At 40.1% G+C, this 16164-nt stretch overlaps 4 protein-coding genes across 4 annotated transcripts; all 4 read left to right on the top strand.

Moving 5' to 3' along the window:
- The first annotated feature begins 66 nt into the window (after positions 1 to 66).
- LOC6634692 (uncharacterized) lies at positions 67 to 1289 on the top strand. Its single transcript, XM_002058267.4, has 2 exons — positions 67 to 220; positions 275 to 1289. The coding sequence occupies exons 1-2, from the start codon at positions 197 to 199 to the stop codon at positions 1202 to 1204; spliced, it is 954 nt and encodes a 317-aa protein (XP_002058303.1). The 5' UTR covers positions 67 to 196; the 3' UTR covers positions 1205 to 1289.
- A 125-nt stretch (positions 1290 to 1414) lies between these two features.
- Mpv17 (Mitochondrial inner membrane protein MPV17) lies at positions 1415 to 2246 on the top strand. Its single transcript, XM_002058268.4, has 2 exons — positions 1415 to 1568; positions 1624 to 2246. The coding sequence occupies exon 2, from the start codon at positions 1638 to 1640 to the stop codon at positions 2142 to 2144; it is 507 nt and encodes a 168-aa protein (XP_002058304.1). The 5' UTR covers positions 1415 to 1568; positions 1624 to 1637; the 3' UTR covers positions 2145 to 2246.
- Positions 2247 to 2417: 171 nt separating this feature from the next.
- Positions 2418 to 4559, top strand: mst (misato mitochondrial distribution and morphology regulator). The gene is made up of 3 exons (XM_002058269.4): positions 2418 to 2601; positions 2668 to 3391; positions 3461 to 4559. The coding sequence occupies exons 1-3, from the start codon at positions 2521 to 2523 to the stop codon at positions 4372 to 4374; spliced, it is 1719 nt and encodes a 572-aa protein (XP_002058305.1). The 5' UTR covers positions 2418 to 2520; the 3' UTR covers positions 4375 to 4559.
- whe (what else) lies at positions 4452 to 14849 on the top strand. Its single transcript, XM_002058271.3, has 2 exons — positions 4452 to 4509; positions 14533 to 14849. Exons 1-2 carry the CDS (start codon positions 4500 to 4502, stop codon positions 14769 to 14771), a joined length of 249 nt encoding a protein of 82 aa, XP_002058307.2. The 5' UTR covers positions 4452 to 4499; the 3' UTR covers positions 14772 to 14849.
- The last annotated feature ends 1315 nt before the right edge of the window (positions 14850 to 16164 follow it).

Genomic DNA, 16164 nt, shown 5'->3' with positions numbered 1-16164 from the left:
AAAAATAAACAACGAAGTTATAAATCCGAGGACTTAATAAGCACTTAAGCAAAATGTGATATTTAAATTCAAGATAAAAGTATCGATATATATATTTCTTTGAAAATTGTTCAACACTGTCCAAGCTAGCGCACGTGCAGGAGCGCTGCAGCCTCGCGTATTTCTCAATTGTTTATTAAAATTTGGTCAATTTAAAATGGAGCACGATGATATGAAGAGAGTACGTAAATGGTATTAGATAGTCGACATATTCACACGTTGAATGCACTTGCAGGTGATACGATTGAAAGTGGAGAACGGTGTGGTCAAAGATGAAAAGAAGATAGTTCGCCAATTTCACAGGCAATGCAAAAGTGAATTTCTGGAAGAGAACGAATATGCAGCCATCGAAGCGGATCGCTTCTCCGCCGAATGCAGCGAGCCCATACAATACTTTGATCCGGCAATACACGATGCCTGGTTAGTGCAGTGCCCCAAGGGCATCGATATCGATGCATTGGCCGGCAAAAGAATCAAGATGCCCGGCCGTCGTTATGTGGGCGACATCCAGGTGCGGACCACCCACTACGAGCACCCGTTGACAAATTCCGTTGGCTATGCCAGCAACAAGGGCAAATATGCGGTCCGATTGCTGCCACTGGCCGGGCATATGGTAGTCAGCCGGCGCTTGAATATGGAGAGACCCGGCGACGATGGCGAGGCAAATAAATTTCCAAAACCTTGTGGACCTCCGAAATTTCGATTGCCGGTGCGTCATCCGTTCTTTGGACGTGACTACAAGACGCGCATTGAGATCGACAAGAAGACGGCGAAAAAGCTGCGAAATGCGGACAAAAAGTGCACCGAAGTGAAGGAGAAATTGCGCACCACCAGCAATTTCTATAAAATACGCCGGAAATTGCTGAGCAGCACGCAGACGCTGGCCCAAAAGGAGCACGATGTGCGGCAATCGGTGCTGACGGGCGTGGCGCCCAAATTCATGCAGGACAGCGCCCATCCCGATTATGTGGAACTAATGGACAGCGACGAGGAGTCAACCCAAATTGAGCAGCCCGTCAAGAGGAAGTCCACCAAGCACAAAGTCAATGGTGAAATTGAAATGAAAGTGGAAGATGGAGATGTGCTGCCCAGGCAGAAGAAAAAGAAAAAACTGGAGGTTAATGGCAGTTTGCCGTTGAACAGTCCAAAAAAGAGGAGGGTGTAAAGACGCTAGACTACATAAATGATAAACTCTCGTTTTAGCTATGTATTATGTACATAAATCTTTTAAATATATGTAACAAGAGGAATTTGTAGTTTTTGCACGACAAGTGTCATTTGTGCACAAATGCATGCGCAATGTGAGAATGGTTAATTGAGAAGAGCCAGCAGCATGTTCGCTGTCTATCGATATACGATTGTGTTGTGCTTTGAAATAATCGATTCATTGTGTGTGTCAACACAAAACTGGCAGCTAAGCAAATCTGAAATGTGTGAGGTTTACAAAATATTTTGAAAAAGGCAGTGTCTGGCAGAAAAACAAAGAAATTCAAAATTAACAAATTTCACAGGACGCGTCCTAATCAACAGTATGCACTCGTATTGATTAAACCAATATGTTAATTTAATAAATTGCATTTACAGGTCTACGAATCAAAATGGCATTGGCCGGTTACATACGCGAGGGACTGAATGTGGCTCTCATTATGGGCGCTGGCGATATGATCGCCCAGTTGGCGCTCGAGAAGAGAGACTTTAAGGATTGGAATGTCGGTCGTACGGCACGCTTCAGTGCTTTGGGCCTGGTCCTTGTCGGGCCCTCGTTGCGCAAATGGTACGGCACGCTGGATACATTGATATCCAAGGAGCAGTCGACAGTGCAGCGCGGCATTAAGAAGATGTTAATCGATCAGGGCTGTTTTGCGCCCCCATTTACATTGCTATTGACGTATCTGGTTCCCTATATGAATGGCGAGAAGCATGACACGATTGTGAAACGTATTAAGGAGAACTATATTACGATAATGAAGGGCAGTTTTATGGTTTGGCCATTGGCTCAAACAATTAATTTCACATTGATTCCCGTGCAGTATCAAGTGATCTATGTACAATTAATTGCACTATTTTGGAATTGTTTTTTGTCCTTGATACTGAACGAACGATAACGAGATGGCCAATGAATTCGTATCTCCACAAAGACGTGAATAGTGTGGTTAAATAGACTGAAAGTTAATTAAATAGCAACTCGCAGAAGTTCACTCATCAAATTGTGCTACCAATTTTTTTTTTTTTTTTATGTTAATCAGAGTAAACTCATAGATTTTCCAAACTTTTGAGTTACATTTCTGGGAGCACGGATGACTTTTTGAAAATGTGCGCAAATCAGCTGTTCGAATGCCATTCGCCTGTTCACGTTGCGCTGACATTACTATCGATAAAATACGAGTTTAGTCATTAATCGATAAGAAGCACGCTTTTTGCTGGCCAGTGCGCGCGTTCCATGACAATTTGTGCTTAAATTGATCATAATTAAAGTACAACATGGACCATACACGTGAAATACTGACATTTCAGTTTGGCACATATGCCAATTATGTGGGCGCACACTTCTGGAATCAGCAGGTAAGCAACAATACCAAATCTTTCGCACAAATGGCCCACATTTTCCACTGCGTCATGTCCATCTAGGAGGCAAACTTTGTGTACGATCAGGAGAACGGCGGCAATGTGGCTGAGGAGCAGCTGCCCCACAATGATATACTCTATAGAGAGGGCCGGAATGATCAGAAACAAACGACTTATACGCCGCGCATGCTCTCCGTAGATCTTGCCGGCACGCTGGGCCATCTGCCCGTTGTGGGCGAGCTGTATGGCAATTTTCTACAGTTGGCGGATGAACAAAACGCTGATGAAATCCAGAAAGTCAAAGAATTGGCCGAACAGAATAAGCTATCCACGCACGGTGAGCTGGATGTACGCAAGCAGCCAGCGGCTACATTGTCCGAATATCAGCAGGATTTGCTTAAGGGCGCCGTCAATACGCACGATAAGGACTACAATTTGGCTGGGACTTGCAACAGCTGGGCGGACTATCTATATGCACGTTACCATCCACGCTCATTTAATTTGCTGCACGGTTTGGTGCGTCAGCCGGACGTTCAGGTGCTGGGCACACATGCCGCAGGCGTGGAACTGTGGCAGTCGGTGTCCTTTAACGAGGACTTTTGTGATCGCATACGCATGTACGCCGAGGAATGCGATGGTCTGCAGGGCTTCCAGCTGCTCTTTGACATTGACGACGGCTTCAGTGGATTGGCCAGCAAGTGTCTGGAGCATTTGAATGATGAATACAGCCGCGCCAGCTTTGTCCTGCCGCTGCACTATCCACGCAACATCGCCTATGCCCAAGCAGGTGGGAAATATTTATGGTTTTCTCTGTTAACCACTTCGATTAAATCTTTGTTTTGTTTGTGCCTTGCAGATCCACGCACCGCCCACGGCATTCGTGTGGCGAACAGCGTACTCAGCTATTATCATCTCAGCGAGCAGGCGAATATGTTTACGCCACTGTCCACGCTGGAGACCATTTGGCGCAATAATACGCTGCAGTCGCGTCGACTGCCCGGTCTGCATTGGCAGCCAGACAATCTGTACCAGAGCTCTGCCGTGCTAGCGGCATATTTGGACACAGTTACGCTCGGCTATCGTCTGCGCCAGACGCCCGAAACACTATTGCGCTTCTGCGATCGCGTCTGTCCCTCTGGCCGCAAAATGACGGCGGCTGCTTTGGCTCTGCCCTTGGGCATGCAGCAAGAACAGGATCTCATTGATTATTTGGACCAGGGGGCGAGTGGTTCGCTCTTCACACAGCTTACGCCTGGCTGTGAGCCGGGCAACTCGCATATTGTACAGTCAGTTGTAGCGCGCGGCATACCCCATGCACGGCTCAAGCGTCCCCTGGAGCTGGCAGGGCCACAGCTGCGCATGTCCGCCTATAAATGCGACAGCGTCTCCCAGATGCTCCAATTGTATTATCAGTGTGCCTATCATGGCAGTCTGACGCATGCTGCCGCCACGCCACTACCCCTCAAGACGCAGCTGCCGTTCCCTTACGAGATCTTTGAGACACGCGTTGCTGCCGATGGCTTTATGCTGCCGGGTGAGGCGCAGCGTGAGCCGAAGTCACGTGTGGCCAGCGCACCAGCCTTGGCTGCGATACAGAACTCCAGCAAGCTGGGTGAGCATCTCGATGCGCTGCACGGCCAAACGCATCGCGTTCAGGTGGCCAAATTGCAGGGTTACTCGCAGTCGGGCTTCGAGCGGGATGAGTACGAAACGGCGCTCGATAAGCTGCTCGAGTTTCGTGACAATTACGAAGATTCCCAGTACCTCTAAGGCGGGAATCGTCAACTGTGATAGACAGACACACACACACACACACACACATTTAAATAAACACACTATTAACAGGATGCGTTCCTGGATTCGTAGAGACCCAAGCATTAGCACACACAAATAACATGTTCACAGGTAAATCTATTAAATATTTTCATTTGTCTGTTAGCTATTATAGAACTTAACAGTCGCTGTTAATAACATGTTAATGCTGTGATCCCAACTGTTACATGTGATCCAAATGTACCTAAAATGGTACTTTATAAATTTATCAGACACCGTACCAATATGTACGAATGGGTACATTTTATGCCCTTGTAAAGGGCATAACGCCTTAAAAGAGATATCTCCGACTCCGTTAGGTATATATATAAATTCTAGATCAGCATCAACAGCAGAATTGATATTGTCCATGTCCGTCTGACTTACGAACTAGTCTCCCAGTTTTTAAGCTATCGTCCTGAAACTTTGCATGGGTCCGTCGTTCTGTTGTGGGCAGTAAATATGTCGGAGCCGGACATATGGGACCACTATATCATATAGCTGTCATAGGAACGATCGGTTGAATATTTAGTTCTTGTATGGAAAACTCTTTGTTTTTCAAAATACTTGGTCCAAAATTGGCATTTCATAGTTTTACTATGCACCTTAAAATTATATTGATATAGGATAAATATATCATATAGCTGGTATAGGAACGATCAGGCATGAATTAAATTCTTGTAAGAGACAATTTTTTTGTATTTTTCAAGATAATTTGACCAATCTCGGCATACATTAGTTTCACTATGCTGCCATAGGAACAATCGGTTGAATATTTAGTTCTTGTATGGAAAACTTTTTTGTTTTCAAAGATATCTCAATCGAACTCAGCATTTAATAGCTTTACTATGTTCCTTAAATATCCGCAAAGTCCTATTAAAATCGCATAACTATTTCATAAAGCTGCTATATAAAAAGTATATAAACACATTTCCGATTTCGCGCTATTATTTAATTGTGAAGTTCAATTTACCGGAGTTTACCTTTGATATGTTAAAAAAAACTGCATTTTTACTGCTCGACACGCGTTCGGTCAAAAGAGCGAAACTGTCCGAAAAAATGGGGCTGTGTCGAGAAAAAAGTGTCGGCTGGTTAAAGGAGCTACCCGCCAAAGGGAGCTTTCATTGTACAGGACGAGGTTTCCATTAGCTTTTCTGGTCGCTACAAGTCAAAGGGTTAACCTGAATGGCGGCACTTCGTCCTGTCGCTTCATTTGATTGACAAGCAGCTGGTGTAAATGGGCGGGGGCTCAGTATATTAAGGGCAAGTTGCAATTTTTAGCTGTAAAGTTGTGCCCGGCAAAACCGGGTAATATCCACTAATAGCTTATATTAACTTGATGTTGTATAGTTCAACAAATAACTGACAGCTAAAAATGGGTTCAACTGCAAGTTAAATGAATGTTTTCTTTACGAAGATCAGAGAAAACATTTGTTCTGTTCTGGCTTCAACCATTCGAATCATTTGCACTTGAAACACAAATATTGTGGAAGCTTTTGAAAGTAATTTGAATTTGGAATTTTTATAAATCATGAATGTGAATGAAATGAGTATTTATATGTGTAATGAGTATATATATATATTGATGGACTGTTATTCAAGTGGATTAACAGATATTTGCATTTGTTTAATTGTTTCTTACGGAACGGACACTCGCTGGCATTTCGATTCGAAAGACTCGTTTGTATTTGACTTTTGCAAATGCAAGCATTCGTTTGATTCATTTGAGCGAATAGCTCGAGCTGGTTACACTCGTTGAGCAGCGAGTGATTTCCTTTGCTAAAATCCCACTCTGTTGAGTTATTAATAAAGGCAAAAGTACTTCAAATATTTAAACGATCTTTAAGATAACAGATACTAGATATTTTTATGAGCATATCAATATTTATGAGTTAGTTTTTTTTTTTTTGAGCGAGTACTCGTTTGGCATTTGGTATTCATGTCAAATTGAATTCACGACAATTGCTAATAAAGCGGCAATGCTACCCTTTAGCTTGTGCGAATAGAGGGTAGCTAAAGGATTAACTCTCTCCCTGCCGAGTGGCCTGATTTAAAGAGGCGTCAATTGATTTCACGGCAAAAATCTTTTTGTATAGCTGCAAATTTTCAAGGACTTATTTTTTTTGCTGCAGCTCTTTGAACTTTGACTACGTGCGCGCGGCTATTCAAGCCTTTCGTTTTTTTTTCTTTTTTTTTTTTTGTTAAGAGGAGGGAGGTTTTTGTGTTTTTTTTTTTTTGGTTGGGTTTTTCGGCAATTCGAACTTTTCATTTGCCTAATTTATATGAAAATTTATTGGCAATAAAGCGGCCGTAATTGAAATCTCAACGTAAGTAAATCACAATTTGATGGTCTAACAAAGATGAAGTGCTGCCGTGCAGCCGATAAAAGGCCGGACTATGTCCATCCAGGACACAACAATATGATGAGGTTAATAATTCTCCTATTTAAAGGGTTCAAGTTGGGGTTCAAGCGAGGGCACGGCCTCGATTTGGGCGCCAACCTTTTGCCACATTGTTGTGCAAATTAAATTTCTATTTGATTGGCATACAATTCCTTTAACTCCCACTCTCCTCTCCACTTTCGCTCTCTCTCGCTCTCTCTCTCTCGCTCTCTTTCTCCTCGCATTGCCTGGGAAACAAGAGCTCCGGCCCAAACGTTGATATTAAAATTATGCCAACATCTTTAATGGAAGTTGTGCTTCGCATTTTCAATTGAATTGCATTTATTTTATATACATTTTTCTCTCCTCCTTATTTTTATTACGTTTTTTTTTTATTTATTTATTTTTTTTTTTGTTAATTCCATTCGTTTAATTTCGTTTACGTAGAAGGTTAACTGAAGCCAGCTGCATTAATATGCAGCAGAGTCTCTCGCTTTCAAATAGCATCCTGTGCCTGTGCCTGCAGCTACAAAACACTTGAAATATTATCTTTTAATTGCACCTGGTCGATGTTGTGGCCGTTAATACCCTGTAAACAAAAAATAATGTTTGAAAAGGCATATACTCAACATGTGGAATTGTAAATATGGGTTTGATGGAGCTCGGGAAAAGGCTTTTGACCTGTTGTAGGTTAAGTTGTTTTCATATTATCGATAATTATCGACGTTTCGTTTAAATCGATTAGTGTTGATAAACAACACTGGCCCTGTAAGGTCCATCTCTCGTGCATAAACTGCATTCAAAGTTTTCTAACATTTTAAAATGACCTTGTTTTTGTTTGCGTGTGTATGTGTGAAAAGATGGGTTAAGGCAAATTCAAACTGAATCTAGGGTATCTGCTAATCGATCATATTGCTGCGTAACAATGTTCAGCATGTGTTAGAATCGTATGTGATCTTAGGTTCTAGAAGTAAATTACAAGGCCCCAATGTCTCTATTTGCAACCACGAGGCATTGCCTGTCCGCATCGAGTGGGAGAAAGCTTTGAAATTTAAATGTAAATGTAAATAATGTTATTGTTAGTATTTATTAAGTAGTTATTTATGTTTGCCTATCATCAATAGCCGAGTTTGTCTAAGTGCTGGGCATTTACAAATTTATCACGCACGACCTTTTGTCTGGTCAGGTGGCCCAGGTGATCATGTTAGGGTGGGCAACATCGGGTAGCTGCTCTCACATCAGCACAGTATGGAAAGAAAATATAAGAGCTACTGATTCTATATCATCAACATACATAAATCCATTCTTTGACTATCGAATCCTTGACTATCGAATCCTTGTCTATCGATTCCTTGACTTTCGATTCCTTGACTATCGATCTTTCATAGACAACTAATTTGATTCAATCGAACTTGATTTATAAACAGCATGTGAATTTTGATATTATATATAAGTAAAATTGTCCTGGTATAGCACAGATCCCGAGTATTTCACGTATGCGATACTTTTCTCCCCACTTGATGTACTTTCGAGTTATGGTCTTGGGCTTTGGTATTTACACATATTCGATTGCCATATTTATGCCGAGAAAGTTTCATAACGATCGGACAATGAATACTCGAGTTATCCAAGAGCTTACAGATAGAACTAAGTTTGAATGCATTTAAAGGCAGCTCTACGTTGTATCTCCTAATCAGGTAATCCCGACTTGTCTACTGTGATTCCAAGTTGGAGATGTATGTATTTCTAAAGGCATTGAGATTTGAACAGAATTTGATTCCCGTCAGATGCGCGATATAGATTTTCTTGTTGTCGAAATTTCGAGGTTATGTGATCATTTTTGCAGCCTATTGTGAACTATTTGTTTCCATTGTCATTAATTGTGATAAATTGTGGTTCACATGTGATCTTGAGTCTCGGTTTTTATCGAAATACCTAAACCTGACGTCAATTTACACAAGCTGAATGGTTGGGTCAGCAAAATGAAACAGCTGTACGGCGGGTAATTTTCCGGCCGTAGAGCCAAAGCAAATGCTATATAAGCGGCCCCACTGCCTGAGTTGGGCATAAGTCAGCTTTGGAATCGACTAAAATGCGCGCCTTGATCTTGATAACTCTGCTTGCCCTCGTGGCCGTCGCAGCCGCCCAGGGACCTCGTGGTCCCAGACGTGATGATGGCCCGCCCGGCGGTCGTCCAGGTGGTCCACCTGGCGGTCGTCCTGGTGGTCCGCCCGGCGGTCGTCCTGGCGGTCCACCCGGCGGTCGTCCTGGCGGTCGTCCCGACGGTCCGCCCGGCGGTCGTCCATCCAACTCGACATCCACAACCAGCACAACGGCAGCCCCAAGCGACGATAGCAGCAGCAGCACGGAAACTTCCACCGAGATCTCGACGGAGGATTCCACGGCTTCTGCTTAGTTTACTACTACACTTTTTCACTGGATTCTTATCTCCGGCTCCGCTTCAGCTCCTTAAACTAAAATCCTATATTTTCCGATTAAAGAACATTTTTATTTGAACGCACCAAAATGGTATTATTCGAAACTTTAAACTTTAATAGAACTTGCAACAAATGAAAGTTGGTGCGATATTTTCTTACTTCGTCAAGAAATTGGTTCGAGAAATTGAACATCAAAATGAATGAAGTAAATAATGGGATTTCATGGGATACGATATTTGTCTTAAGATCGTACGAAAAGCGTAAAGAAGAATATTTTCTACAATTGAAAAAAATATTTAAATACCTTTGTAGAGGCCATTATAATTTTTGTCTCCAAAATGTGAACCGCTTCAAACGAGACATCGCTGAAACCATAAAGTTAATATATTCCATAAGAGAAATCAATAATTGGTTTGATATAGTCCATGTCCTTTCGGCTAATCTCTATGCGAATTTATCTCTCAGTTTGAAAGCTTTTGACTTGAATTTGTGCACTCTATAATGTGGCTGCATTAGGAACGATCGGTTGACAATTGGGTTCTAAAAAACTTCTACGTTTTGAAAAATTGGTTCTCCCAATAGAAATTAGAAATTAAAGATAACTGGACCAGAACTCGGCAATTACTAATGAACATATAAATCCAAGTCTTAAAAAGATTGCACGACTACGCATATTATGATAAGTCTAAGAGTTTTTCTAGGTATATTCTGTTTTGAAAGATATTTGCATCAAGCTCAGCATTTGCAAGCTTTACATTTCTCGCATATCTGTAGAACCGTTAGGCAAATTTTTACAAAAAGTATTTAAATCTAAACCTACCGAAGATTATTTTACTTTAAATTTAAATTGATGTGATCGCATGAGAACTCAATTTTCAACCGGAATATTATTTCTAAAGAGAATGTAAGTTAAGTGGGTCGGGGCTAGCCAAGCGTAAGAATTATCGACATGGATCGATAAATATGTTGATTCTTTTCGATATCAAGGCTAAAATAATCGATATGCAGCGCTAAATAAGAAACTTGAGGGCAGGATTAATGCAGCTCTCGGCTAAATGAAGCTGTTGGAAGTTAATCAAGAGTAAGAATAATCGATATGGATCGATAAACATATTGTTTTCTTTTCGATGTCAAGGCTAAAAATAATCGATATGCCGCGATAAATAAGAGATAATGCTTGGCGAAACTTGCGGGCAGCATTAATGCAGCTCTTGGCTAAATGAAGCTGTTGGAAATTAATCAAAGCACGCGCCAAGCGTTAAGCAATTAGCGTCGATAACGCATTTAAGTGCGAAAATTGAAAACCGAATTGAAGCCGGAACTGGAACTGTAGTTGGAGCTGGAGTCCTGGCGTCTTTGAACTTGGGCACTTTTTGCATTTAACACGTAATAACAATTACAAATGCGCACTCCACAAATCAAGTGAACGAAGCAGCCGGCTCCACGAGCTAGACTATCCGTAACAGGCAGCTAATTACAATTCAGGACGCGTTGCACTCGAAAGTTGTTGCTCATTCAACACTCGAAGCGAGTGCCAGGACCTGGCCGCAGATCAAAGTAACAATTTGCCCAGGCCCAGGACCAGTAACAGGGAGCTACCAACTTCCCCTTGTAATTAAATTATGTGCGAAGTGACGTCGTCCTCGCTGGAGTTATATAGACGGAGTTCCAGACGAACAGGAGCAGAGAAATGAGGGAGGGGGGGGGGGGGTGCGTAGTCCTTGCTGGGAAGCAGACAAAGTGGTTGGGTTTTCTAGCGCCCATCGGAGATGTTGTGGCAAATTAAGTTTGCTTTTGTTCTAGATTAAAAAGGCATTGAAATGTCGACAAGGACGACAGAAGGTACCCGGCGTAGCGAGTGGAACTAGAGAGAGAGAGAGAGAGAGAGAGAGGGAGAGAGGGCGAAAGGGAGAGAGAAGTCGTTATACCCCTTAAGCAGCAGTTAAAATGACGCCTTCGGCCAAATGAAATTAACTTTGTTAAGTTTGTTTTCGGCTTCGGTTCATGATTAAGTTCCGACAAGTACTAAAATCAAATGGAAAATCGAATTAATAGGCCTTATTCAAGTCCGAGCTGACCAGTTTGATGGCAACAAGAGCTCGTTTGTTCATTACCAGTTTGACCAAATCCCAAAACTGTTTTTTTTTTTTTTTTCAACCGCTTCTGCACTGGTAAGCAACAAGTGTCAGCTTGAATTTTCCGGCCTTGCCGGCGGCAAGTCTCATGCTTTAAATTCACAAAAATTGAAATGAAACGATTTCAACCAATGAAAATTAACTAAATTTTTACATAAATCTCTGAAAATGATTTTAAAATCGATCAAAATGTAAACAAATACCGTTTTCTGCCAATTGTTCACAGTTTCCAAAATCTGATCAAATATTTGATCTACGTTTTTCCAGAAAGAACCTTGGATCCTGCAAAAAGTTCGAAACACATTTGAAACAAATTTTCTACAAGATTCTTTCACCCCCCCTCCCCACGACATTTCCATCAAGATTGAATTGATTTTGAAAATTTTTTGTGATTTTTTCACACTTGCGAGTGATATATCCAATATTGTAATTCACTTCAAACTCACTTTAAAATCAAAGTCTTAGTTTGTTTAACAACACTGCTATATTTATTAGTTAGAACTAGTTCAAGGCCCCTTTTCGAACGTTTATCAAATGCAAAATCTTCAGTCAAGCAGAATTCAGAAGTATAATCGATTGAAATTCACTTCCAACTCACTTTAAAAGCAAACTTCTAATTGGTTTTACAACACTGCAAATGCAAATTGAAGTTCATGAGCTAGTTCCTGTTCTTTGTGCGACCTAACCTCAATTTGTACGAGCAAATTGTAAAAGCTGCAACAACAGCCAAATAAATATGGATTCATTTGTGGATAACTTGGCAAACTAACTAAATCCTCCCCACTTCCGTTTTTGGTAAACAAGACAAAGCCCAAAGTCAGCCCAAATTGACACTTAACCCGAAGCCAAAAAGACGAGATAAACTTGTCTGATAATAGATTTAATGTGCCTAATTCAGCTAATTTTGCCTTTTCCGTTTCGAGCAAAAATAATTAACACACGCATGTTAGCTGGAAATGTTATTAGGCCCTCGCCCGTCCACCCCCTTCTATCCATGTGCCTGGCTAACATCTCCTGACAGTTACATTTGGTCCTTTATGAGGGTGGGAATTGTTGGCAAATAGGATTTTGGGCAATGTTTTTCTTGTTATAATACGCTACAAGTGAATGTTATGCCTAGTTTGTGCTCTTTATCATTGGCTAAACAAGCTTCAGACGATGTTGACAATTGGTATATAGATATTATTATTTTTTAAACAAAAATAAAAGATGTTTTAGAAAAGTTTCTGATCTTAAAAAACTCAAAAGTACTTTGGTATAGAAACGACTTTTTTTGAACTTTGTATAAGTTCATATTTAAATATATAAAAGGGTTATGAAAGATTCGAATAATAAAATAATGGTCTTTCTTTCTTAACTTAAATAAAGTATTTTATTACTTTATAAGCATATTCAAAAGTTGGGATATTTTTCTTGTTCAATTATTTATATTTTTTTTTTTTTTTGTTGAATCAGAAAAAAGGTTTATGCTTGGATTTTTTTTATTTTTTCTCTCGAGTTTTCGACTTTTTTCTTTCTCAACTTAAATAAAGTGTCTTATATAAATAATTGGCATATTTGACTTTAGAAGAAGTCCAGGCTTACATTTTTTTTAATAATATTGATTAGTTTAAATAATACCTTCGGTTTTTATGAGGAGTTAATGTTTAATGAAGAATTGATCATAATACAAATGTATTTAAATAAAAATCAGAATAGAAATCTATTTATCATGAGCATGATTAAATATTTTTCAATTCTTCTTTTGCTCTTATAAAAAAAGATTTTCCTAATAAATTCTTACAAAAAAGAGCATTTCATATTCGTTGCTTTTTATTGTTTTTTTTTTTTTTTCTTTTTGCCATGTGCCTGTGCTTGTTTCTGCTTTTGTCGTTCTTCTTGGTCAATATCATAACAAGTGTAGGCTACACACACACATACACACACACACACAGCGAACTGTTTGTGTGTTTGTATTGCTAAACCCATAATCTTGTTGTTTTATAACTTTTAATACCTATAATCCTTTGTCCTTGTTGTTGTCCTGTTTCGTTGAGGTTTCAGTTTGTCGCCACAGCATTTGGCAGCTTGTGTTAGCCGGGCTTCTTGTTGTTTCTGTTCTTTTGTTGTTGTTGCTGTTGTTGCTGTTGTTGCTGTTGGGTGTGCTCCAACAAGTTAACATGTTGTTTGTCGGAAATTGACCAAATAAAATTAAATAGTAAACAATTTTCCAGCACACAATTCAGGGCGAGCGGCCGGAGGGCCCCAGAATAGATGTTGGCTAAATTTCCAATTATCTGCACAACACAATCAGCCAATAATGTGTGTGTGTGTGTGTGTGTGGGCGTGGTCATGCTACTTAACTGTGCTGCAGGTGCAAACACTTTGAAGAAAAGTTCTTAAAAGTTTGGACAGCTTATGATTATATATACTCACAATATATAATATATTATTATATATGTTTAAAGGTTATGAGAGATTAAAATAATAAAAAGATTTTGTTTTTTACCAATTGAAATCAATTTTCCAATTAGAAAAAGTCTATGGTTAGATTTCTTCTCATTTTAAATATTTGCAATAGTTGAGAAATTTTGACTTTAGAAAAAGTCTAGGCTTGTTAAAATTTTGAATATTTTATACTTATACTTTCTTAAAAGTTCTGACAGCACGATAAGTTGATCAAGAAATTGTTCAACAGACTTATTTCCAAAGAATCAATTTTATATTATAAGTCTTGAGATTAATATAGGTGCAGATATGGATAAAAATATAAATATATATGGTATATATGTTTATGCTTCCTTTATATATACAAATTAATAGACGATATGCGTCTCTTTCTGTGTAAAAAAGAATGCCAGACTTCATTTGAATCTACATACGACTCCTGCAACAATTAAGCCCTTGACCTTGCTAAGTTTCCACTTCCAAGCCAGAAATTTCAATAACAATGCCAAAAGAATTTTGGGGGATTTTTCCATTCGGCATGTGACGTAAATTTGCCAACAAAACACGTCATCAATTGAACAGCTGTGTTCCGAGTATCCGTACTTTCCATCGACGAAAATTTGTGTATATAAGACCCGGTTAAATGTGGCAAATGCATCAAAGAGTTTCATTACGAGAAATAATACAAAATGCGCGCTGCTATCCTTATTGCTCTGCTTGTCTTGGTCGCTGTAGCCGCTGCCAAACGTCCTGGAGGAGGTCAAGGAGGTCCTGGCGGTGCACAGGGTGGTCAGCAGGGAGGACCCCAAGGAGGACCGCAAGGAGGACCGCAAGGAGGACCCCAAGGAGGACCGCAAGGAGGTCCTCCAGGAGGTCCTTCCAACTCCACATCTACAACGGAAGCTGGCGATGTTTCCAACACAACAGAAGCTGATGCAGAGGCTTCTACGGATTCGACTACATCTTCCGAATAATTGGAAGGTCCTTAAACTTATTGTATATACTTATATAATTTAAATTAAAATAAATATCATCTGCACACCGTAAACTTTTGTTTATATATAAAGAATCTAACCTATGTCGATTGCCTTTTCTTCCCTTTTTGTCCGAAAATGTGGAAAATTGGTGAAAAAAAGTTGTCATAAAACTTTTATTTAATTTCAGCTTTTCTTAATATAGAGCTTTGAAAACTAGTTCGAAGATTTTTAGCTTAAGCTGAAGCGCTGTCAGATTTGTCCTAATTGTGTTCCGTCCAACTTGAACAAATATTTTTGAATATTAGCTGAAAGTCCAGTGAAATTTACGAGAATCGACAGAAAAGCTTTTCAAGCTTCAAGCTCTTTAACTGAAAACTTTTAAATATAGTTTTGAAATTGATTGGAAGAATCTAATCTTAAATAAAGATCGAAATAAACATAAATATATATGTAAACCAAACTCATGTTAACTAAAAAATTAATTCAGCAGAAACATTGAAGTTTTGGGTACAACTACGTTCATGGGTTTGACTCTCTATATAAAGTACATATTTGATATCTGTTTGGAGGTTTTGAGCTTATAGATGATTTTTATTTGAATAGTATATACATATATATCAAAATTCGAGGGATCTTCAAACTATTTGGATGTAATATCAGTAGAAGCCTCTGCATCAGCTTCTGTTGTGGTGGAAACATCGCCAGCTTCCGTTGTAGATGTGGAGTTGGAAGGACCTCCTGGTGGACCTCCTTGAGGACCTCCTTGGGGTCCTCCTTGGGGTCCTCCCTGCTGACCACCCTGTGCACCGCCAGGACCTCCTTGAGCTCCTTGACCTCCTCCAGGACGTTTGGCAGCGGCAACAGCGACCAAGACAAGCAGAGCAATAAGGATAGCAGCGCGCATTTTGTATTATTTCTCGTAATGAAACTCTTTGATGCCTTTGCCACATTTAACCGGGTCTTATATACCAAAATTTTCGTCGACGGCAAGTATTTGGGAACAGCTGTTCAATTGATGATGTGTTGTGTTGGTAAACTTATGAACGCAAAAATCCCCAAAAATTCATTTGGTTTTGTTGAAATTTCTGGCTGCACTTTGTGCTTGGGAATGAGAATTTGGCAAGGCTTAATGTTAAATTAAACTTATGTTAAGACGGTCTCTGGCAGCATTGTGCACCTTGTGTGATCACGAGCCTGGGCATAACCGGGCAAGGCCGGGCAATGCCCTTACGCTTATCCGATTGCAATACTGCAGCTACGCCTCGCAGCTCTACCCAAAGTACAAATGAACTTTAATAAATTTGTCGTTGCTTCAACTTGGATGGTGGATGGTTCATTAAGTGTGTTTTCCAACACTATAACTCAATTCAGTTGCATTTACTGTTGTTGC

Source organism: Drosophila virilis, chromosome X (genome assembly GCF_030788295.1).
Source record: "Drosophila virilis strain 15010-1051.87 chromosome X, Dvir_AGI_RSII-ME, whole genome shotgun sequence".
Lineage (NCBI taxonomy): Eukaryota > Metazoa > Arthropoda > Insecta > Diptera > Drosophilidae > Drosophila > Drosophila virilis.
The sequence above is the reverse complement of the archived record's forward strand: the minus strand, read 5'-3'. Positions and strand labels throughout refer to the sequence as shown.

Bases quoted from the DNA above. Each gene is read 5' to 3' on its own strand.
- LOC6634692 (XM_002058267.4), top strand. From the start codon at position 197: ATGGAGCACGATGATATGAAGAGA. The intron at 221-274 runs GTACGTAAATGG...ATGCACTTGCAG, and splicing joins AGCACGATGATATGAAGAGA to GTGATACGATTGAAAGTGGA.
- Mpv17 (XM_002058268.4), top strand. From the start codon at position 1,638: ATGGCATTGGCCGGTTACATACGCGAGGGACTGAATGTGGCTCTCATT.
- mst (XM_002058269.4), top strand. From the start codon at position 2,521: ATGGACCATACACGTGAAATACTGACATTTCAGTTTGGCACATATGCC. The intron at 2,602-2,667 runs GTAAGCAACAAT...ATGTCCATCTAG, and splicing joins CACACTTCTGGAATCAGCAG to GAGGCAAACTTTGTGTACGA. The intron at 3,392-3,460 runs GTGGGAAATATT...TGTGCCTTGCAG, and splicing joins CATCGCCTATGCCCAAGCAG to ATCCACGCACCGCCCACGGC.